This window comes from Protopterus annectens, chromosome 14.part0 (genome assembly GCF_019279795.1).
Source record: "Protopterus annectens isolate FY-2018-M chromosome 14.part0, PAN1.0, whole genome shotgun sequence".
In the NCBI taxonomy this organism is placed as follows: domain Eukaryota; kingdom Metazoa; phylum Chordata; order Ceratodontiformes; family Protopteridae; genus Protopterus; species Protopterus annectens.
In genome coordinates this window covers 983,489,342-983,513,354 of record NC_056748.1, presented here as the reverse complement: position 1 = coordinate 983,513,354, position 24,013 = coordinate 983,489,342, and the positions used below count along the sequence as shown (strand labels likewise).

The following is a 24,013-nucleotide window of genomic DNA, read 5'->3' as shown; positions in this document are numbered from 1 at the left end:
TTTGTTAGGTATGTGTGACTGGTTATAGTTAAAGGGATTATTTAGTGGGGTGGATAAGTTAGTAGTAGAACCAGGATTGGTATGTATGTTAGTAGTAGGACCAGGATTGGGATGTATGTCGCCAGGTAAGAGCAGTCATTGAGAAACAGTATGGTTTTCTTTTAAATGGGTTGCCATAGAAGTGAGTGGTTTTGTAATTGGGAGGAGAATAGTATGAGGAAAGCATTTTTATTTTGGGAAGGATATGTTCATTGGGAGGATGGATGCACAGATGACTACAGGTTGTTGAGGGGAAGAGAGAGTATGTGAGTAAGGATACGTAGGGATCTTATTTATTGGGTTATGGAAGGAGTAGGTGCAGTGATTGTGAAGAGAAGAGTGTCAGCAATCTGTCTACCTGGTATGGGAATAGAAGTCACAGCCTTCTTCACCAGAGGTGAGTGTGCTACCTGTTATGCCACTGACAGTGTTTTTCTGTCACTAAAGTATTTGTCTGGCTGCTTGTTGATGTAGATTTAAGAGTAATTGCACAAAAATTGAGAATTATAACTTTTGGCACCTGCCTTTTAAAGAGAGGCACTGTGTGTGTGTGTGTGTGTGTGTGTGTGTGTGTGTGTGTGTGTGTGTGTGTGTGTGTATATATGTATTCAAAGATACAGCTTCATTTTGTTGGATAGCAGTGAAAGGCACAGGGCTAAGAGTGGTTTACATGACTTTCTGTGATGCCATTGCTCATAACTCTGCTGTTAATCTGTACAGTGTGAAGCCTATTTGGAAGTGGTTGTTGCTGGTCATATAGTACAAAAAACAGCAATGTTCAGTTGACATGTGCTCTTAAGAAAAAGCACCTTGATTAACTCATTAATGTGCACTATGCACTGGTGCTAATTATGCCTTTAGCACTAGGTGTGTGGGTTGCTTTGTCCCATTCAGGCTGGCACTACTTGAAAGGCAAACCACATTCAAGAGTTTTTGTTTCAGTGTAGCTTTGTCACGGTACTGAATTTGCAGTGTTCAGTGCCATGGTTAAAAATGTTCTTGTTCAGCTAAAAAAATTTTTGACATTTAATGTTTTTTTTTTTACTTACAGCTCTAAGCAGATGTGATCCAGTCTGATGGTGTTCAGGAATATAACACTTAGGAGGCATTAATGATATATATGCTGTTGTCAGCTGTACAGTTTAGAGCGCTGTCCCTGACAAGGGCTATCAATGTTTCCTTTAGTTTTTTATTAGAAGCATAACACAAGCACCTATCCAATTACATAACCACTTGCCTGTTATTATAATTGACTGCTTTCTTGGAGTAAAATTCCGGTGATATGACCGTTCGGTAAAGTAATTTTTCAGTGGAGTTGTCCCATGATTTTCCAAGTTCAGTGATGTCAGGTAGACCCGTGTGTAGATATATATACATATATATGATGGACTGTACACTGGGTAACATTTTTAGTGCTGAGCTTTAAGTCTTCAAGTTGCTGCTGTTAGTACTATTTAATCCAGTGGTGCACAACATCTGGCCTTGGGGCCAAATCTGGCCCTCGATGGAACACCATCCTGCCCCTAGAGAGAAAACAAAATTTTTTAAAAAAAGTGAAAAAATGCTATGCCTTACTCCAGTCACGCAAACTTTCCAGCACGTACTTACTTACCTAATGGACTGCAGTTGCGCATACCTCTAATTTTTGCTGTGGAAGTAACTATTCTTTGTTGTTTATAACTTGTAGTCTGTAAACAGTAGTAACTTTCTGCAAGAGTTTGTAATAAGTCATGGCTGCAAGACAGAATAAAGTCAAATGCAAAGTTGATGTAGAAAACAGGCAATTTCATGACTGCTGTCTTAAGTAAAAAATGCCAGTCACCTGTACCTATTGTTAACTCGTACCGGCTTACTTTGTTTTGAGATGGCCCGCAGAGGCATTAAGAATTCGTGTAGAGGTCCTCCCCACAAAACGGTTGTGCACCACTGATTTAATCCCAGAGTCATTGTTAGTGGATCATGCAGCAAATTTGTTAGCGATTATGTGTAAGTATATTTATTGCCTATAACTACTTTGTTGATATTGATTATATATAATATATAAATACTTTGGTTTTGTAGTCAGTAGCAGACATAATGATTATTTAGCCTCCATAGCCCCCATGTCTGTATGTGTTCTCTCAAGGTGTTCCCACATCCTAAAGGCATGCAATAGCTGAATAGGTAATCCTACATCTTCCTTGTAGATAAGTGGCATGTGTGAATATGTGTGTATGTATGTTGCCATAGATGGACATCCTAACCAGAATTAGTTTCTTTGTCTTGTGCCTTTTGAGTGACAGTGTTTTCTCACAACCCTAAACTGGATAAAGCTGGATGGGAAAAGTGAATGTATACATATAATCCAAAAATTACAAAAATATTTTTGTTGCAAAATCAAACAGACTCAACATCTCAAAACTTATTTAGGCTTCCCTCAAATAATCAGAGGTAGATTTATGTATTGTGGTGTGACATTTTGTTTGTTTGCATGCATGCCATTTTTATGAAAATGTAGAAATCGCGTATTTTTTTTAAATATCCAAACAACACATTCTAGGATTTAGAAGGATCCTCACCACTCATGGAAATGGCCCACATCAGGTAAGTCAGTTTATGCAATGGTGAGAGAATGTGATTCAGAGATACAGCTTTGAGTTTAATGAGAAAGACCTCATTATCGACTCATTAGCATATCTTTGAGTCGAATTCCAGCTAGCACCAGCACTGTTAGACCTGATGGTGGTGATGTTTTCTCTGGCACCCCATGCGTCATGCTGGCAAAAGCACCCCTTACACTTACACAAACATGCACACGCACGCACCCACCCACACACACACACACACACACACACACACACACACACACACACACCACGTGCGCCCATCAAGAAACAACCATCCACAGCTGATCACACTCATGGACAAACGCACTGATTCACCCAAACTTATGCTGCAACAAACACATACATGCAGATTTTCATTTCCCCACTTAACCCTGTCTAATGCAGCCACCTGGCTAGACAGAGATGTACACACACACACACACACACACACAATCCAGCTTCATTCATAGCTCTACAGATATGCGCACACATCTATCTATCCACACATGATAACACAATCCTCCACCCTCATGTCTTTGCTGATCTTACTTGCACTGCAGCTACTGTAATAGGAGTGAATTGGTGATTGATGGCTTTTGATAGCATTCACCTTTTCTTCTAATAGTGGAAGTTCATAGAGCAAAGAGAGTCTCTGAATTCCTTATCTGTGTAAATCATGAACTGCTGACATTTAGGGAAGAATACACATAGGTAATTAGCATTAGCATGCGGCACAACTATTGGACTTCTTTCCATGCTTAAGCTATTTGTGGGAACCTCAGTGATAGGGGTGTCTTAGATTCAGAGTATCTTACAGCGAGTAGAAAAACTGACGTGTTGAGGCTTCTTATCATGGTATGCCTTTCTGAATCCTAGGTACTATCTTCTGAATCATATATACTAAACATAAAGCATTCATGGTAGATTCTTCTCCCATAATGGTAATGTTTACTTGATATCATAGATTTTTCCTTAAACTGATTTGCTTTGAAACACTGACAGACCTAAGAAACTGTTTACTGTGTTCTTCAACAGTAACAGAACTAAGAACTTGCATATGTTTTTGTAAAAACAGAGATAACCATGAATGTCTCCATAAATACATGTGACCTATATAAAAGTATCACTAACTGTTTTTCCAGTGTATGGCCTCTCATTTCATATTATCTCATTACATCCGAGTGACGCCTCCAGGTACACCTGCAGTTAACTCCTACTGAAGCCTCTAGGCATCAAATATTGCTTGTTCATTCAAAAATTCCAAAATAATGCTATGCACAAGGTTTTAAAAGATTTCATCTTAAAGCTTACACTGTGGCAAACTCAACTGCATTAATATATGACATCTATCTAAATATCTCAACAACCAAGTAACACAGACAGAACTCCTTAGCCTCATATGAAAGGTGTCAGCTAAATGAATAAAATATTGCTGGGATATTGTAAGTTGTTTACAAAATATTATAAATGTAATAGTTACTGTGTTTTCTGTTACTTATACAATTTCTTTTAAGACCTAGAACCTAAAGAATACTACCACTATAAAAATAGGTTGTACTGAAGGATTTGCCATTTATACTTTTTTCATAACCCTTATGGTTCCAGAGATGTGTACATTAGTTTGAAATGTAAAAGCATAATTTGATTCTGTCAAACAGCTTAGGCTCCATCCATTGTAAGTTACAGTGCGAATGTCCTGAGCTCCATATGAGTGAATGAGATAAGCATCTTTTAATTTACTTAGTTTTTCAAATATTAACAAAAATATGGACAGATGCATGTATTTGTGATTCAACATAACACTATATGATTAGGTAAATGTGTTAAATTTACCTAAGTATAACTTACCTAACTGATGCAGTTTGTAGCTTTATTGGTGTGTACATTCTTTATATACTTAATGCCATGTGAAACAAAACAGTCATATGGTGTCTTCTGTGCAAATGCAAAGTCTGTATATGACAAGATGTTTCATGTCTGCAAGATAAATGGACCATTAATTAAATATTTGAAATTAATTCTTTATGGTCTAAAGCTATGAAACATACACTTTATGTAAACACACAGACTTCCAGATTCTAATGTTATCTTGTGTGCGTCAAGCTACTTTATTGTCTGAATGGTATTGTATTTTCCAAAATGATGGAGACTGGGGGAAGGTAGTGAAACACTTCCTTAGAAGAACCCTGACTCGTATTCAGGTTTTAACCTGTTTAATCACAAAAGCATGTGTTAACCTTTCCTTTTGTCTTTCTAGGAATCACAGTAAACTTTTGGTTGGAGATGCTTCAGGACGAATATACAGCTGGTCTGTAGAAGGTTAAGAAGAACGTTTCTTGATTTTGAACTGAAGAAATCATCTAATGGTCATGAAATACAATCACATTGTTCTGATTCACCAGTTGTTTGCTATGAGAGCTCTTCCAAGGAGATGAACCAAAAGGAAAGACTGCAGTAATATTCATGTGCAGTGGTATTAATTCAGCACAGTTTATTATACAGTATTTTACAAATAAAGAAACTAAACTGAATACCGATGATGGCACTGTGATCAGTGCTAAGCTGCTTCAGTACGGATCATTGTGTATTCTTCTGCATGGGATACAGAAGTGCAGAGGATAGGGTACCCTTATTGATCCTAAATATATAAATTATATATACCTTATACAAGGGGAAGCCCTGCAATTCATGACTGATGTATGTAAAACTACATATTACTTAAATTCAGTGCCTTATGGTCTAAGTATTACAGCAGTCCTGGAAATGTATAATCGACTTATTCATACTAACTATTCCTTTTCATGTTTTCAGCACTGCTGCCTTTTTTCATCAGTTATTCAGCTATCAAGGAATTCTTCCAGTCTGACATATGGTTGGATATTTTCTTGGCTAACTATACAAATTTGCTAATGTATGTCACTGCAGACATACTTCCAATATGCTCACATACTTTTTTAGTGTATTGCTGTTACTGTCAACAGGTCTAAACTTTGAGTGGCTGTTACAGTTTCCCAGTGAGCTTTAATTGCAAGACTAGATATGTTAGTATAACAGTATTACGATTCACTCCTCTGGGAGGTCGTCACATGCAAAATTCAAACAGATATGTCACCCAAGGCAAATGGACAGCTCAGAAGTTTTACTCAAACCAAAGGTATTCTGGAGCCTAATCGTTAATATAGTTGCTTTGAATGGGATATGTTACATTTGTGCAAAGGATATCTCTTTAAACTTACCTTCTTGATTTGTATGCCTTCATAAACTGGATTACATTCAGATATCCCACTGCTGAATAAGTATGAGCAGATGTCATTGAGGTTACTGGATGCGTATACTCAAAATTATTTGTTTCTGAATGCATTTCTCCAACAAAAGTTGTCTTCTGAAATAATCCATAATATCCATGTTCATTGCAACTTGAAGTTTGTTTTGCTTTCCAGGTTGTTGCCCTCTTCGATTTGGGAGATGCAAGTTCCAACACAGTGTATTCAACAAGTGAAGTTCCTATGAAGAAAATAAAAAGATAACTATTTCTTTGCAAGGCTTTAACTTCAAGTTAATTTTTGACACAGTGCATTTTCAACAAATTCCTATTAAATTTTATTAAAGCTGATAACAGTGCTGGAGAAGCTCTCTATTTTAGCTGCATAGCTAAACTTTGGAATTCTCTCCCCTTAAACATAAAAAAACAACCACCAATTCTACACAATTTAAAAAGATCTTTAAAGCACATTTAAACAAAACTTGGATATTCCCCAGCTGTAGCCCAACCTAAGGAAACATATCCTTTAGCCAACAAGCCCCCCATTATCTGGTATAGATTACTTCAGAATATCTAATACCTGTGTACTACTACATTGACTGTGTTCTGTCAAAATCTTGTCTAAGATTACTGCTATACTATGCACTATAATTTTGTTTATGATTTTTGCTATACTCTGTGCTGTAATCCATGATCACTGAAAATGTTGTGCTGAAATCATATAATGTCATATGCTTGATTTGTATCTCTGTACCTAATGAAAGTATGTATTTGTACTTCTGTATAACTAAAATTGTACTATCAGTGTAAATTTATGTTTATTTTTAATGTGGAGCTTTTCTCCTCAGGCCTCCACTGAAAAAGGACAGCTTGTCCACATGGACTTTCCCGGTAAACACATGTAAAATAAATACAATACATAAATAATTTTCAGTCAGTTATTTTGCCACATAATTTCTGAAAAAAAATTATTAATTTGAATATGTGTATATCTAGTTAGACTTGATATAAATAATAGTGACAGATTGTACTTCCCTTTCCAGGGGACTTCAAAGTAAACCAGTATGAGCTGTCTTCCAGAAGACTTGCTCTTAGTGTAAATGACTTATTCCACTGTATTTCACTGGAATAAGTCACTTTATACTGAGAGCAAATCTTTTGGAATATGGCCGCAGGTGTAAGCTTATTTATAGGTAGAACTTAGACCAAGGTAATTCACTTGCAGCAAGAACAAGTATTTTGGAAAACCAGGGCATGCTTACACTGGAGTAAGTCACTTAGAGAGCAAGTCTTCTGGAATTCTGGCCATATGTCTGGAGCAGGATTCTGGGATTAAAGATTTTTTCTTTAAAAATTACTTTAAATTTATAGTTCTTGAAAAACAGAGTGTATGCAACCATGTTACTTTCTCTTACACTTTGTAAAGGGGCTAATGCCTTCCTTAACCCTCACTCCAGGTGGTTATACTTTTTTGAAGTACTATGCAAGGAAAGTGAGGAGCAGTTGGATGAGAGCTAACCCCTACTGGGAAATATACTGTAGCACAAAGTAGTGTTATGAGACAGTAGCATGTTATTTTATTTATTTTACATTTGTTGACCGGGATAGTCTGACTGGATACATCTCCATTTTCAGCAGAGGCCCGGGGAGAAAAGCTCCAAGATAATAATACACATTGAACATTTAGTAAATATTAGTTTCAAGCAGATTACAGTCATAAGCAATACCAGCATTTAGCACATATAGTACTTATTATAAAACACTTTACAAAACATAACATTATATCTGATATTGTTAATCCTTGTTCATTCCTTACATATGGGTATCAGTTCCGACCTCGGAACCGAGCCGGCCATCTTCCAAGCTCGCGTCAGCTACAAACTCTCGAGCTAAACTCTTACCCAGAATTCCCCTCTCCCTGTTACCTCAGATTTTGTTTGCCGCATCGCCATTCGGTCGTGTCAAGCTGCTTCTCTTGAGCTAAGTATAGATATTTGTTGTTAGACTAGTCTAATATAACCTTTTCTGTCAGAAAAGTTTCTATTTTGTTGTCTCTTACCTTATTGCATTTAGCGACTATATTTCCTTGAGTTTCCTTCTCTTTACTCTGCACTTTTTACTGCAAAGTATTTTCTCCCTTACCATCGTTGGTAAACCCTTCTTTTCTTCAATACCTTCGGGTATTTTGTATTGCTGGTACCCTTTCTTCTGTCTCCTTTTCTATCATATCAGATAAAAAAGTCCAGGATTTTAAAAGTGTTCAGATTGTGGACACAAATTACCTACGTCAGATGCACACTCTCTATGTGTTTATTGCTTGGGTGTGTCTCACTTATCTGTTGACCTGCCCTGTGGTATTTGCAAACATTTTTCCAATAGAACTTTGATTGAGAGGAAAAGTAAGTTGTTGCTGAAGGGACTTCTTAAATATCCCTTTTCAGAGGCTATTTCTGGGTCGGAGGTCTCAACCCCTCCTAAAGCCTGTAAGAAAATATTGAATGATCCTATGAAGGCCAAGTCTCTGCCTTCGTCCCCGGCTGGGGACTCCCGCCAACCAGTACCTAACAAGGCTAAGATTTCTGCTTCGGAGCTCACTCAGTCGGCCCCAGCACTTTCGGTGCTTAGACCTTCGGCACCATCAGTGATTTCAGCTCCGTCTACTGTAGCCTTTACTGTATCGGTACCGAGGGGTTCCTCATTTCACACTACTACGACTACTGCATCGGCACCGACTGTTCAGTCGGCGCAGACCTTGACCACGTCGGCTCTGACATCTCACTTGGAACCGATGCCTCAGTTATTAACACCAATTTTGTCGGTTCCAGCTTCGGTACCAATCTTTTTGTTAGTGCAGACCGTGACCTCGGCACCAATGATTTCCTCGGTGCAGACACCCTTAGTCCAGTCTCTCTCGGCACCATTGTTCTCAGTGTAGACTGGTGAGGCACCAAGCTTGTCTCTTCTGTGGACAGACCTGTTTCTCCTTCAGCTGTCTCCGTGTGATCCACTAGAAGCCTTTCTGAACATGACGTGTTGCGTCTTGTGGATCAAGTGCTTCTGGCCAGAGGTATCCCGCCCCCCCAGGACCTATCTTTCCTTGGGAGGTGATCACCCATCACCAAAGACCCCTTCTTATTCTCTTCCTTCATTGCCTTTGAAGTCCCTTGATATAGCACAGTCTTCCCCTTCTACAGTTCCCTTTATGGACCTCACTAAGGAACCGCAGTTGCCTTTGTGGCAGGAGAGTTTTGCTACAACCCAGGATGATAGTTGTGACATGCATAATTTGTTGTTTCACAGCCATCCGGGGACTCCGGGTCGGCAGGCTGAGCCACTTAGGGGAGGGGTGACCCCTGTCCTGGACACTCACCCCTCTCCAGGTGGACCAGCCTTCCAACTGATGGAGAAGGCTCTGGGTTCTGCTGGCGATACTGTGCTGTCTATCTCCCCGCTCTCCTCTGGACCGCTATGTTCACAAGTCGCACGTAGCAGACACCGGGCGCAAGGGCCTCAGGACATATTCCCACAGAAAACCCCCTTTCCGTTGTCTTCCCCAGCTTCCCCCTCTGAGGAAGTTCACCAGAAAAGTTCGTGCAAGAGGAAGCACATGGATTCCACAGAGGAGTCTCTCACTGAAGACACAGACTTTGATGATGGGAAAGGATCCCCTCGGTCACCCTCTGAGGTATCCTTTGGTGATATCCTCGAAATCCTTAAACAGAGAGGTGACTGGCAGCCCTCTAATCCAACCTCTGATGAGTCCGTGTTCCGACAGCTGTTTTGTGCCCGGCCCCCTACCTCCTGGGTTACTCCACCTGCCGATGAACTGGTCCGGCTTATCATGCAGCATGTGTGGAAGGCTCCTGACATCGTCGAGGCTATTCCCTGGAAGCCAGATAAGATTTTGTCCCCTTGTGCTACGGATCCCCATTGGTCTAAAGGTCTTCCTGTGGATGCTCTGGTGATGGCGGCCACAACCAAAAAGGATCTGGCGGAAGAAGAAAGCCAGACTGTCCATCCGCCCAACAAAGAGTCCCGGGCCCTGGACAGGATAGGGAAGCGCACCTTTGCATCAACGACCTTTGCTATCAGGTCCCTGAATTATATGGCACACTTTACCAGGATTCAAAGGGATCTAATTTCCGAGCTCTCTGAAACCTTGGCTGGTGCTGTGTCTGATGAGGTCCGTGACAAAGTGGCCTCTCAGCTGGCCACCATTGAGTCAATATCTAACTCCTCCATGCGACTGATATCTCACGCATCAGAAGGAGCAGCTAGAGCGGCGGGTTCAGCTGTGGTCTTGAGACGACAAGCCTGGAAGCGCTTGTGCTATTTCGCAGAACCTTTAAGGCTTCCTTTCTTAATGCTCCCATTGAAGCCTCTTCGCTGTTTGGACCCAAAGTTAAAACCACACTGGTCAGATGTGGACAGGACGGTAAGACCCTTTCTGCCGTAGGTGTCCATTATTCTTCCCCTTAACGTGCTTTCTCCAGAAACCAAAAGAGTGGGAAGATATGGTTCAAAAAGTCTCAGGGTCCTTTCCGTGACACACAGGCCAAGTTCTCCCCTAGAGGCAGAGGGGGAAACTCACAGGGAAGACGCCCTTTTCTGGGTAGAGGGGGTCCGTGTAACCAGGGTTCCAGGGACTCTTTTCCTGGCCAGTCCTAGCAGCTTTCCTGAAGAGCGGCCCAACTCCTTTCCACTGGAGGCTGGCTAACCATTACCACCGATTCTTGGGTACAAAGGATTATAACCAGAGGTTATCATATCCCCTTCAATCTTTGTCCTGTCCCTTCAAAAAACCTACCCGACGTTCCACTCAGTCAAAGGGAAGAAGCAGCACTAGAGCTAGAAAAGCTGCTAAGAAAAAGAGTCATCCAAATAATCCGTCCAGACCAGATAGGATCAGGATTCTACTCAAGACTATTTTTGGTGCCAAAGAAAACCGGGGACTGGAGACCAATTTTGGATCTCAATGTATTGATAAGTTTGTAAGAGTTCAAAAATCTCGGATGGTCACCATACAGTCTATCCTCCCCCTTTTGGAAAAAGAGAGTTGGATGTGCTCGATAGATCTTCAAGATGCGTACTGCCACATAAAAGTGGACAGGCCATCAAGAAGATTTCTGCACCTCCGTGCGGGAGCCAGTCACTACCAGTTCAGAGTACTGCCCTGTGAACTCTCTATAGCCCCCAGAGTGTTCACAAAGTGCATAGCAGTCATCACAGCTCACTTGTGACTACAAGGATTCCAGGTGTTTCCATACCTAGACGACTGGCTCATCTCCGCCCCCACCAGACATCTATTGGAAGAAGCCTTGGCATACTCTCTTCTCGCTGCAGAAAGGTTAGGCATAACCATAAACTGGCAAAAATCCAGTCTCACCCCATCTCAGTCCACAGAATTCATAGGGGTCATCTTGGATACTAAGAATTGCAGAGCATCCATTCCAGAGCACAGAATTCTAAGGCTAAAGCAACAACTGATCCCAATCCTTTCAAGAGAGAAATCCACAGCTCACTCTGTCCTACAGCTGTTGGGTTCCATGGCAGCCTCCATCACCATTGTCCCCCTGGCCAGGTTTCATATGAGGCTTCTACAATGGCTACTGCTCACGCAATGGTATCCTTTTCAGCATCTTCTTTCAGCCAAGATTCGAGTAACCCACAGGTGCAAACAGGACTTAAATTGGTGGATGACCCACAACCTGTCACAATGGTCTCGCCCCTTCTCCCCCCAGCAGCCTAAGGCTACAGTGACCATGGACACCTCCCTGATCGGGTGGGGGGGCTATGTCAGGGACAGACAGTCCAAGGCACTTGGTCCGAATTGGAGGCCCAACTCATATAAATGTTCTAGAGCTGAGGGCGGTGCTTCTGGCGTTGCAAGCAATCCATCCCTGCTGCCATCTGGGATGATTGCGATACAAGCAGACAACATGGCAGTGGTCTGGTACATCAGCAAACAAGGGTGAACCAAATCTTACCCCCTCTATTGAGAGGCCATGAGGATATGGCAATGGGCGATGGCTACCAACCGTTTCCTTCTAGCAGCGCACATTCCCAGGAGTTCTAACGTGATAGCAGACAGACTCCGCAGGTGCATTCTACAACCACACGAGTGATCTCTGAATCCCTTGATAGTGGCAGAGATCTTCCACTGCTGGGGCCATCCTTGCTGCGACCTCTTTGCATCCCCGACCAACTACAAATGCAGCAACTACTTTGCCCTGATTCCCCCTCTGGGACAGTCACCCAGGGATGCTCTAGTCCACGACTGGCCCTCAGGTCCTCTTTATGCATTCCCACCTCTCCCCCTCATTCCCCAGTTCCTGAAGAAAGCCCGTCGGTTGAAGAGCAAGGTGATCCTCATAGCACCATATTGTCCTTGTCAGATTTGGTTCCCCTTCCTTTGGCCTCAACTGCTAGATCAACCATGGATTCTCCATCCAACCCCGGGGTTGATCTCACATCCACAGAACCTGAGTCATCCCAACTTGGACAGCCTGAAGCTGATAGCTTGGCTCCTCCAATTCCCTTGATTGCCAGGCAGAATGGTCTTTCTTTACCAGTACGGGACATTCTTATTGCATCTCATAAGTCTTCCACTAGAATTACTTAGCTAAGCAAGTAGAAAAGATTTACCTGTTAGCTGAAAGAAAAACAAGTAGATCCCTTCTCAGCACCAGTATCGATAATACTAGAGTATCTGGCCGACCTATTTCCATCGGCTCTACCATTAGAGTTCATTTGGCTGCAATATCTAATTTCTATGAGGGTGTCCAAGACTCCTCTCTTATGTCACACAAATTATGCAAGACCTTCATAAAAGGTGCAAATCATCTGAGGCCCCCTTTTAGAGAACCTATTCAGCCATGGGACCTGTCATTAGTTCTACAAGCTCTGACAATGCCACCCTTCGAACCAGCTTCTTCTTGCAACCTCAAATATTTGTCATGGAAAACCTTGTTTTTGGTTGCCATTACTTCTGCCATACGTATCTCTGAGCTTCAAGCCTTATACATCAAGAGGCCATACTTGATTTTTCACAGAGATAGAGTGTCTTTGAGAACTAATCCTTCATTTCTGCCAAAATGAACTCTGAAATGTCCATTAATCAAACCACTGAGTTGCCAGTTTTCATTCCCAAACATTCAAACAAAGGAGAGTATTGCCTACATACTCTATATATTCACAGGCAAATTTGCTTTTACTTAAACAGGACTAAGGCCTTTCGTAAATCAGACCAGTTATTTTTGGCCTTTTCTGGACCTAGATTAGGATGTGCTGTTGCTAAGGTCACATTGGCTAGATGGTTGAAAGACTGTGTGACCTTCATTCATACACAATGTAATATCCCATTGCCTACTACCATAAAGGCTCATTCGACAAGGTCGGTGGCAACTTCTGCTGCCTTCCATGCCAGAGCTTCTTTACATGACATCTGTGCAGCTGCAACTTGGGCTACGCCTCATACCTTCATCAATCATTTCAAATTGGATATGGCCTCCAGGGGAAGAGCATCTTTTGGTTCTATGGTGCTCAGGAATGTCCTTCCATGAGAGCCTTCCAGGAATAGAGGTAGCTGGGGACTCTGTCCCATATGTAAGGAATGAACAAGGATTAACAATATCAGATAAAGAAGTTATGTCGTACCATAACGTTCCATCTGTATTGTTGATCCTCGTTCAGTCATTACGACCCTCCCTCCTTCCCCCTCCTGTGGCTTCTAGTCAATCTCACCATCTGGTTCTTTTAGGTCATTTGACCAGAGGTAGCCTCTACCTTCTTTTGACTTGCAAACTCAATCTGAGGTAACAGGGAGAGGGAAATTCTGGGTAAGAGTTTAGCTTGAGAGTTTGTAGCTGACGTGAGCTTGGAAGATGGCCGGCTCGGTTCCGAGGTCAGAACTGATACCCATACGTAATGACTGAACGAGGATCAACAATACAGATGGAACGTTATGGTAAGACATAACTTCTTTTTTCAAAGTTAAACATACGTAACATTGCATTCAGGTTTAAGACACACTGAGCAGCAGTTATACAATTGACCCTTCCTGAAATGGAGTGGTAGAAAAAAGTTAGTAGTAGTTGAAGGTAAGGCACCTAAGAAATAGAGAGGTCACTAGTTGGGGTTAGTGCAAGGACATAACCAATGAGTTTTGAAGTATTTCTTGAGTTTGTTTTTGAATTGCGTTAGTGAGGGTTCTAGGGTCAAGTCAGCTGGGAGTCTGTTCCATATTTTTCCAACAGAGTTGGCAAACAGAGAGTCCCCAGCTGAGTATTTGGATTTGTATGTTTGAACTACGAGTCTAGTGGATGATCGCAGTGGCCGGGTGCTGGTGTAGGGGCTGATAATATTTTTTAGTGCAGGTATATTTTCTGGTTGGTAAAGGACTTTATGTGCCACTATTAGCTAGTTGAACCGCAGTAGGCTTGACAGTTCAAGCCATCCTAGGCGATTTAGGTTGTGACAATGGTGTGTCCGGTAGGCTGTGCCAGTAGCAAATCTGGCAGTATGGTTATAGCAGGTTGATATTTTATTAAGATCTGTTTTGTTTAAGTTGGAGAATACAGGTGAGGCATAGAGAAGAGTTGATAGCAGATGGAAACGGGCAATTGCAGTTCTAGCAAGTGGGGTAAGGAAATGTTTGATTCTGTAAAGAGAGCCAAGTTTTTTATTAATGGTTTTGATAGTGTGATTGATATGCACATCAAACTTCAGGTTGTTATCAACTATGACACCCAGTAGATTAGTTTGGGCTTCTGGGGAGATAATAGTGCCATTGTTAGTAGTTATGTTGAAGGCTGGCAGGAGAGTCCTGCATGTGGGGTAGAAGAGGAGCAACTTAGTTTTGTTGGGGTTTAGGATTAGATGTTGATTGGAGAGCCATTATTCCACTGTATTGAAGGTAATTTGGGTTAATGTGAATAAAGTAGCTGGTGAGGTGTCAGAACAAATCAAGGTGGAGTCATCTGCATATTGAATATAGGTAGCATCTGGGATGACTGAATGAAGGTCATTGATAAAGATGGAGAAAATAAAGGGTCCTAGTATTAAGCCCTGGGGGACTCCTAATGTGATGGGTAGGCGAGATGATAGCTTGTCTTGCCATAGCACTGCCTGTTGCCTGCCCTGCAGGTAGGATTGAAACCATTGGAGTGCATGGTTGTTTAAGTAGAAGGCCTTCAAGCTATTTATAAGCATTTTGTAGTCACCTATGTCAAAAGCCTTGGATAGATCTAGAAAGAGTGCTGAGGATAGTTTGTTATTATTGTGGTTGTGGTTAATGACGTTAGAGAATGAGAGGAGGGCAGAAGTAGTACTGTGGTGTGGCTTAAAGCCATGCTGAAAGTTGGACAACAGCTTGTTCTGTGCGATGTAGTGCATGAGCTGTATGTGTACACACTTCTCCATAATTTTAGCTAGAGGTGACAGAATAGCTATAGGTCTACAGTTTGACAGTTCAGTGGAACTATCTCCTTTACGGAAAATTTCCCATGTCATACCTCTCCATATAGTGGGTACAGTAGCTTCAGATATAGCTCTGTTGATCAAGATAGAGATGGGGTAGGCTATGGTGTCAGCGGCCTTTTCCAGATAGTCTGCTGGGAGGAGGTCGGCAGCCAGGGTGATGGGTCTTAGTTTCTTAAGTGTGAATATGTTGAGTAGGAACAGGTTGGAAGGTAAAGTATGTTTGGGTACTGGGTGTGACTGCATTAGAATTAGAGCCATTGGGAGAGAGTTGGCTGGCTAGAGACTGGATAGTCTCTGTGAAGAAGCTGTTGAAGTTATTAACAATGTCTACTGGGGATTTTTGTTGGGAAGCTGAGGGGGATGGAGTGGCGGTTTTGCCTGGGTGGAGTAGTTTGTTTATTCCTGCCCAGAACCTTTGAGGTTTGTTTTGTGTTTTTGCAGTAGATGGTAGTAGTGGTTCTTTTTGTCTATGGTTATGGAGTTTTTGGTGTCATTCCTTAGCTGTCTGAATCTTAGTTGATCAAGTGGGGCTTTTGTTTTTCGGTAGGTGGCCCATGCTTTGTTTCTGAGTGAAATTTTGGTTTTGCTATCTTTAGAAAGCCATGGTGCACTATTAACTTTGGTTCTAATAGAGCGGCTGGGAGCATGGGAGTTAAGAATAGCAAGGAATATGGTGTTAAAGTATGCTACTGCTTCATCTAGGGGGAGACTTTTTAGTACTGACCAGTTGCATGCCTTACGTTTATTTTGAAACTTGGTGAGAATAAAATTCTTGTTGTTTCTTAATGTTCTATAGATGGGTTGGTAGGAGCAGTCTACTTTGAGCTTGATTACATAGGTGAGTCAGTGGTCACTTAGGTCATCAGGCAAAGTGTCTGATTTATAAGATTGAAGATGGGTATTGACGAGTATCCAGTCTATGGTACTTTCCTTGTTATTGGGTTTTCCTGTCCTGGTGGGGGAGGTTATGATTTGAGTAAATCCATAGAGGTTTATGTGGGTTGTAGGGGTTTCACAAGAGCAAGTGTTCCAGTTTATGTTGAAATCCCCAAGAACAATTGTTTCTTGGGGGTGGTTATTGGATAACCAATATAAGAAGTCTTCTAAGGTTTCTGTGTTCCTCCCTGGAGAATGTAGACACAAGCGATGTTTACATTTTTGCTTTTGTTAATTTGTAGTTTTGAGAGAAGAATTTCAGCATTATTGAACTGGGGTGGTTGTGTAGGCTTGTAAAGTATGTCTACCCCACCACCTTTTCTGGTGGTACGATCCAGTTGAAACATACTGTACCCTGGTGGCAGAATCTCATGGTCCTTGGTGGCAGGCTTCAGCCATGTTTCTGTTAGGCATAATATATCTGGGGAATGAACAGCTAAGAGGGCATGCAGGTGCTGAGCTTTGTTATTTATGCTCCTAATGTTTAGATGGCAGGCCAGCAGTGAGCTAGGAGGTCTATTTGTTGGAGCTATGGTGGTAGGGGATATAGTAGGGGGATTAGGGCCAACAGGTGGGGATGGACCTGGGTTTGGGTGGATGTCACCATCCTTTGTAAGGTTATAGTGTATCCTGAGTATGAGTTTTAAGATTTTGAATAAAGTTTTGTAATAGTGTCTAGTTTTATGACTAATGTAATTAGGTCTAGTAAGATGGTAGTATTTAGGGGTTAAGGAGGTAAGCATGAGGGGAGTGAGTAAGGGTGCATTATTATTTGTTGTAGATGGGATGGATGTTTGGAATTTAGGGGAGCGGAAACCTGGGTGATCCTGATATTTGTAGGCAGTTAGGAGATATGGGATGAGTAAAAGGGGTAGAAGTAGAGTTAGTAAGACTATTTTGGGTGATAGCATACCCACTGAATGGTATTTGAAACATAGGCAAAAGGAATAGTAGAGTTGGAGGACAGGTGGTATCAGGTTGAGAGTGGTGCTATTGAGTGACAAGCTGTTATTGATTGGTTTATAAAAGTGGGGTGTGGTCTAGTACCAATAAATGTAGCAGCACCAGGGGTGGGAGGAATTTGGGGGCAGGGTGGGGTGTGAAGCAAGCCCGAGCAAAGCAAGGGCAAGCAGAGCAGGGATGAACCAGTGCCTGAGCTAAGTTGTAGCAGTTTAACCTGTATGTGGAAAGAGGGGGGGTGGAGGAAAAGAGAAGGGAGTAGGAGTGGTTAGAGGAATACTTATATTGACTGACACCACACCAGAGGTAAGTTGAATGCAAGGCCCTAAAATCTGCACTCAGCACTGTAATGTTACTTGCACTCAGCACTTTAATTTTACTTTTGTTTAGCAGGAAAGACAGACCAACAGTATACAATTTTGAGGATTATTACAAGGGTTACTTGTTCAAATGTCAGACAAGTAAGTAAAACTTTTAACAGGAATCTATGTCTGAGTGTTAGAAAGCTAGAAAGGTATAAATTATACCTGTAAAAATTAGGGTCAGAGAGACAAATGTAAGAATCAGTGTACTTTAGTAACAGGGAAAGGAGGCAAACACGCAAGTAGAAAAGTGCCCTATGGCTGACCAAAATGGTGACTTGCTTAATTACACAGCACTGTAAGAGAATGCTTAACAAATGCGTTTTGTGTGTAACCTACTCTGATTAATTGCTGGGAGACAATTTTTGTTGTGTTTTCCAATTGCAATCCTGTAGACACCGTTATTCAGGAGCTGCAGTTTGTTAGCGTAGGTAAATGTGGAGTTCAAACTGAGTCACACCAGGTCAGCCAATGGGGGGGGAGAGAAAGGGAAATCCTAAGCACCTAGATGGTTCATGCTTTATTGGTGCTCCTGAAAACTTTTATTCCACTTCACTGATACAGATACATTGAATTGTGATTAAACAATATAGTAAACACAGATATCTATCACAATGTGTAGTAAGATTCAAACTGTTGTTATAGGAGCTTTGCATCAGGGGTTGCCAAGCACCAGCATTTGCATTAAAAGATATTCATTGTTTCAAAATGTGAGCTACAAGCAGAGTCCTCAGGAAGAATTAATCATATTTGCTTGCTATTTAGGATAAGTGATAAGGTGACATATTGCAGCTTCTGCACTGTGCTCAGCTAGATGTGTTTAGCACATGGCTGAATATGAGTAATTATTGTGATACTTAAAGCACTTCATGAATTTCAGTGCCACACATGCTCACACTGTAGCTGCACAGTGCAGCTGCAGTGACAGAATACTGTGCACTGGTGCTTAACAGTGTAGTTGTTTGATATAGAAATGTCAGCATGCATCAGTGAGCTATTTTTGTTTCATACACATACAAAGAAATTTTCTGTCCTAAGCACATAGTCACTAGGCTTTGTTGAGTGCTGACAGCTTCCATTGCGCTGTATTTTGTTTATTCTTTGCCACATCTGTTTTATTTTTTATCCAAAATGGCCATTGTTCATGAGCTAAGACACAAACACCCGTAAGACTAAGCATAAGATTTTGTGCACCCACATATTTCTGTAACATCTGGTTAATCCAGTTTACTGTTTTTGTAAGGTGCCATTTTCTTGTTTATAGTTGTACCAACTGCACCAATGTCCTCTCTAGAGTTCTTTTTCTTTTTCAAAATCCTAGTAGTCTCTAAAATCCCTGTATTGTACGTTTATTTTTTTTCTTGAAGAAGTATCTTCCATATTTCTCAAGTTCATCCAGAGAAGGTCAAGAAGTAATGAGTAGGAAAGAACTAGCTGAACCAGTCATATCCCCCAGTCTCCTAATCTCTTATACAATGTATCTGTTTTATAAGGTTCAGTTTATTCTTGCATATGATATGTGGCAACTTATTCCTCCATGTCATATCTGGCAGCTCATAAATGGCCCTTTCATTGAATTTTCTATACTTGGCTAAAACTCATCAGCCAAACAAAACTATTGAGCATACACAAAATTCCACTGAACTGCCATGTTGTCCTCTTACACAACTGAAAAGAAATATGCATTTTTCTGATTTAAAACTGTTTTGGTAGTAAATATGCACTAGCCAGATCCTTTCTTTCTAAAAGATAATAACTCATTTAGACACAACTTTTAAAACTCTTTGTAACTCTGCTAACTGTTTTGCTAGTAAATATGCACTAGCCAGATCCTTTCTTTCTAAAAGATAGTAACTCATTTAGACACAACTTTTAAAACTCTTTGTAACTCTGCTAAAATTTGCTCTTCTTGTCCATCCCATCAAAGACAATTTTCTTCTAATCTTATAAGACATTAACAAAACCTAGCCTGAATAACACTAAATTCTTTGTCTGAATACTGACTGCTAACTTTATTTTCTTTTATCTCATATACCTTACTTTTCTGTATGTTTATTTTAATTTGGGTTTATTTAAACTTGGTTACACCACATATTTGTCTAACTTCCATTCACTTAAGCTTTTTTAATAATTTTAACATATTTCATGTAACACTGTTGTTAGCTAACTTTTAACTTTAACTTCTGTAGTTTGTTGCATATCTGTCCTTAATATTTAAAAGTCTGTCTGTGGATATTCATCTTTAGATCACTGTTGCAGTAGTTTAAGCTGTTTTGAGTTATATCCTGCCTAGGACATAACAACCAGTCAGTTTCCAAAGCTTAAGTGCACTTTCCATGTGCCCAGACCATTGGAAGCTCGAACAGAGCAGGGAGAAAACCAGTGGTCTGAGTACAGAACCCTACAGAGCTTTCATCCCACCTAAGAATGTTCAGCTAGCATTTCTGCATTGCTGGATGGATAAGTTCTCTTCGGGTGGAAAAATTCCACATTTAACTTTTATGACTAAAACAGTACTTTTGTCAAAGAACTGTTTGATTTTTCCTAGTTTGTACTTTATTCAAGGGTTGGGGGGGGGGCTGTCATTTTAAAGGATGTCATTTTCTTTATACTGTTTTAAGTGTAAACTTTTGTTTTATGTAAATTTACTTCACTTTTTATTGATAATCATTTTAAAAAGTGTATTTAGGGCTGGGGTAAGTATGTTTTGTGCTTGTCACTGCGTAATATTTTGTGAAAACATTACTTTTTTTAAACTTACAATGTGTTGCCCGACATTTCCGCTTCATTCTTACTAGGGTGGGTTCAGGTTTGGATCCAGTCCTTGGATCTGACTCGGCATTATATGCATGCTCGAGGTCTTCCACTTGCTCATGGCTAAAAGTCCCTATCCAAGCATGCCTGAGGAAGATCTCCCAGATCTCGTTTGCCGCTAAATAAGATCGGGTGCTCGTTGTTCTACCTCTAGCTAAGTATAATCTTATTTACCTCTCACTGTTTTAAATCCTTGCTTTAATTGTTATACTAGCATTAAATGGTTGTAGTCTATTGTGCTAAGTAGTATACTCTTCCTTTTTTGTCTGTTTTTCTGCTGGTTGGCCATCGTCTTTCATTGGGCCTTATTCTCCCTCTCCCGGCTTTCCATAAACTTCTATAACCCATTTAATTTAGAGGGCTTGTTCTCTCATACCTCTTTACTTAAAATCCTATTGTTTCTGACAGTTTGTTTAAATTAGAGAACTGTCTCCTCCCCCAGCCTGTTTTAGTTAGAGGACTTTCTCCCTTCCCTTTCCCTACTGTCCTTTGAGCATAGTTTGTTTAAGTTAGAGGACCGTGCCACTCTTTCATAACAATATTTGTTGTTATTGTTTACAATAAATAAATAATAATAGTAAATAAAAACATTTTTCTTATAGATACATTCTTTTTCCTTCAAAATGTCTTCCAAGGATTCAAAACCATCTGGTTTTAAGAAATGCGAGGAATGTTGACAAAAAATGTCGTTGACTGACAGACACACTATCTGTGTCTATTGATTAGGAGCTGTCCATCTCCAGATGTCTTGCTGTATTTAAAAGTCTCTGCAAGTAACCACGGACACACTGGAGTGGTACAAACTCGCTTTATTAAAATTACTGCCAAAATAAACACAAATAAAAGGCAAACATTTACAACTAAGCGCTTTCGGCCCACATGGGCTTCATCAGAGTCGTGTTATGTTTCATATTACACCCTTTTATACTGGCCAGCCCTGCACATAACTTCCTGTCTTAAATATCTTTAAACACACAAAAAAGAAAAAGAAAATCACCTATATACAAGTAAATGAATCTTTAAAAGACTGTAAGGTATGAAATAATTACAGTCCATAAATACCACTAAATACAATTTTTTTTTAATACAAGAAAAGTAATAATTCATGTGTTGTCGAAACAACCCTTAGCATCACCTAAAGATACATGGCATATATCCTCAAAACTTCTTAAACATATGAACCACCTCACTAAATGTGATTATTATAATCAATACCACAAATATCAAAAATATCAGAGTCAACCTTAAGGACATTCCTTCCTGTTTTGTTATAAAACACATGAAATAGATATATTCTAGTTAATGCCTTAATGCCGGTTCTACTTTTGCATTGAGTCTCAGCTGCCACTTTGTTTCCTTGATTTCAATGTCCAATGTGGGATCACCTCCTTTTTCACTAATAAAAATAGTCTATTATAAAAAACGTAAACCTTTTAAAATTAGAACAAGTAATGCTGTGCCAATATAGGGCACTAGATGCCTTCCTGTTCTTAATATCTCCGATGTGCTCAGCAATCCTATCTCTCAGTCTCCACGTTGTTTTACCCACATAAAAAACATGGGCAGGTTGTACATGTTACTATGTAGACCACCATATCAGTGTTACAATTACACTGACCTGGGCACTGTATACACCTATGTTATCCAGCTATGGACACATAAAGACCATTGTTAATAAATTTACAGTAATTAAAGGATCCACATTTACTCATTTGGGACTTGTAGTAATTCTTAACTAGTCTCCTATCCTGAGTTTCTAATAGGTCCTTAATGTTCTTTCCTTTGCTATAGGCTGTCTTGGGCTTTAAGCCCAGTTTTGACTTAAGGTCAGTGTCAAAAACACCCTCCCATATTGTGTGCAATTTTGTAACTAGTTGGGGTGCTGCTTGATTGTACTGCATAACAAGTACGTCACTTCCAAAGGATCTCTGGTTATTGTCCCTAACCACAGTATCTATTGCTTTCAAAATAGTGGTAAGTTTTGATACTATTCCTTTGTTGACCTCTTTCCTGATCTTAACAAGAAAGTGTATAGGGTACCCCCTGTCTTTGAACATCCCTATCAGGGTGTTCATTTCTTGTTCATATATCACATCATCACTGATTAACCTAGACAGTCTGGCCATCTATCCCTTGACCACGCTTCTTTTTTGATGTAGTGGATGACAACTATTAAATTGCAATAGCGTGTTGGAGTAAGTCTCTTTTCTGTAAATACTGGACCTCAGGTCACATGTCTCAGTGTCTATTTCCAATAAAATGTCTAAGAAATTAATCATCGTTGCATGCATCTTGAAGGTGAATTTGAAGTATTGTGTTGTGTTATTCAAATAATTGACAAATTCTTTGGCTTCATCTTCACTACCTGCCCATAAAATAAGTATGTTGTCCGAAAACCTCAAAAAAATTATAATTTTAGACCAAATAGGCAGAGGGAAAAACCCAAGTTTTCTCCCGTTTTGTCAAAACTAACTGAGCACAGCACGACGCACCATGAATTGCTGAAACTTTTTGACAGGACTGGATTTGAACTTATAAATATTATTAAAAGGGAAAACAAATGAAAGTCAGTGAAACTTCAAAAAGACATTTATGACCACAGTACTTGAAATTCGCCATCAAGATGCATGCAGTGATGATTAATTTTTTGGACATTTTATTGGAAATAGACAGTGAGACAGGTGACCTGAGGTCCAGTATTTATAGAAAAGAGACTTACTCTAACACTCTATTGCGATTTAATAGCTGTCATCCATTACATCAAAAAAAGAAGCATGGTCAACTGTCTAGGTTAATCAGTGATGATGTGATATATGAACAAGAAATGTACACCCTGATAGGGATGTTCAAAGACAGGGGTACCCTACACGCTTTCTTATTAAGAACAGGAAAGAGGTCAACAAAGGAACGGTATCAAAATTTACCCCTATTTTGAAAGCAATAGATACTGTGGTTAGGGACAATAACCAGAGGTCCTTTGGGAGTGACGTAATGGTTATGCAGGACAATCAAGCAGCACCCCAACTAGTTACCAAATTGCACACAATATGGAAGGGTGTTTTTGACGCTGACCTTAAGTCAAATCTGGGCTTAAAGCCTAAGATAGCTTGTAGCAAAGGAAAGAACATTAAGGACCTATTAGAAACTTGGGATAGGAGACTAGTTAAGAACTACAAGTCCCAAATGAGTAAATATGGATCCTGTAATTACTGTAAATGTATTAACAATGGTCCATATGTGTCCACAGCTGGATACCATAGGAGTATACAATGCCCAGGTCGGTGTAATTGTAACACCAATATGGTGGTTTACGTAGCAACATGTACAACCTGCTCATGTTTTTATGTGGGTAAAACCACGAGGGGACTGAGAGATAGAATTGCTGAGCACACCAGGGATAGTAAGAACAGGAAGACATCTAGTGCCCTACATGGGCACAGCATTACTTGTTCTAATTTTAGAAGGTTTATATTTTTTACAATAGACCATGTTTTTATTAGTGAAAAAGGAAGTGATCTCAAGTTGTACGTTGAAATCAAGGAAACAAAGTGGCAGCTGAGACTCAATGCAAAAGT

At 40.3% G+C, this 24,013-nt stretch overlaps 1 protein-coding gene across 1 annotated transcript in view; it reads left to right on the top strand.

Annotated features, from left to right (window-relative positions):
- The window catches only part of WDFY4 (WDFY family member 4), a 4,454,583-nt gene extending 4,448,426 nt beyond the window's left edge, over nucleotides 1-6,157 (top strand). Inside the window, exon 59 of the mRNA XM_044055648.1 lies at nucleotides 4,882-6,157. Within this exon, the coding sequence (XP_043911583.1) occupies nucleotides 4,882-4,948 (67 nt within the window). The 3' untranslated portion in view covers nucleotides 4,949-6,157. The remainder of the gene's footprint in view (nucleotides 1-4,881) is intronic.
- Nucleotides 6,158-24,013: the final 17,856 nt, after the last annotated feature.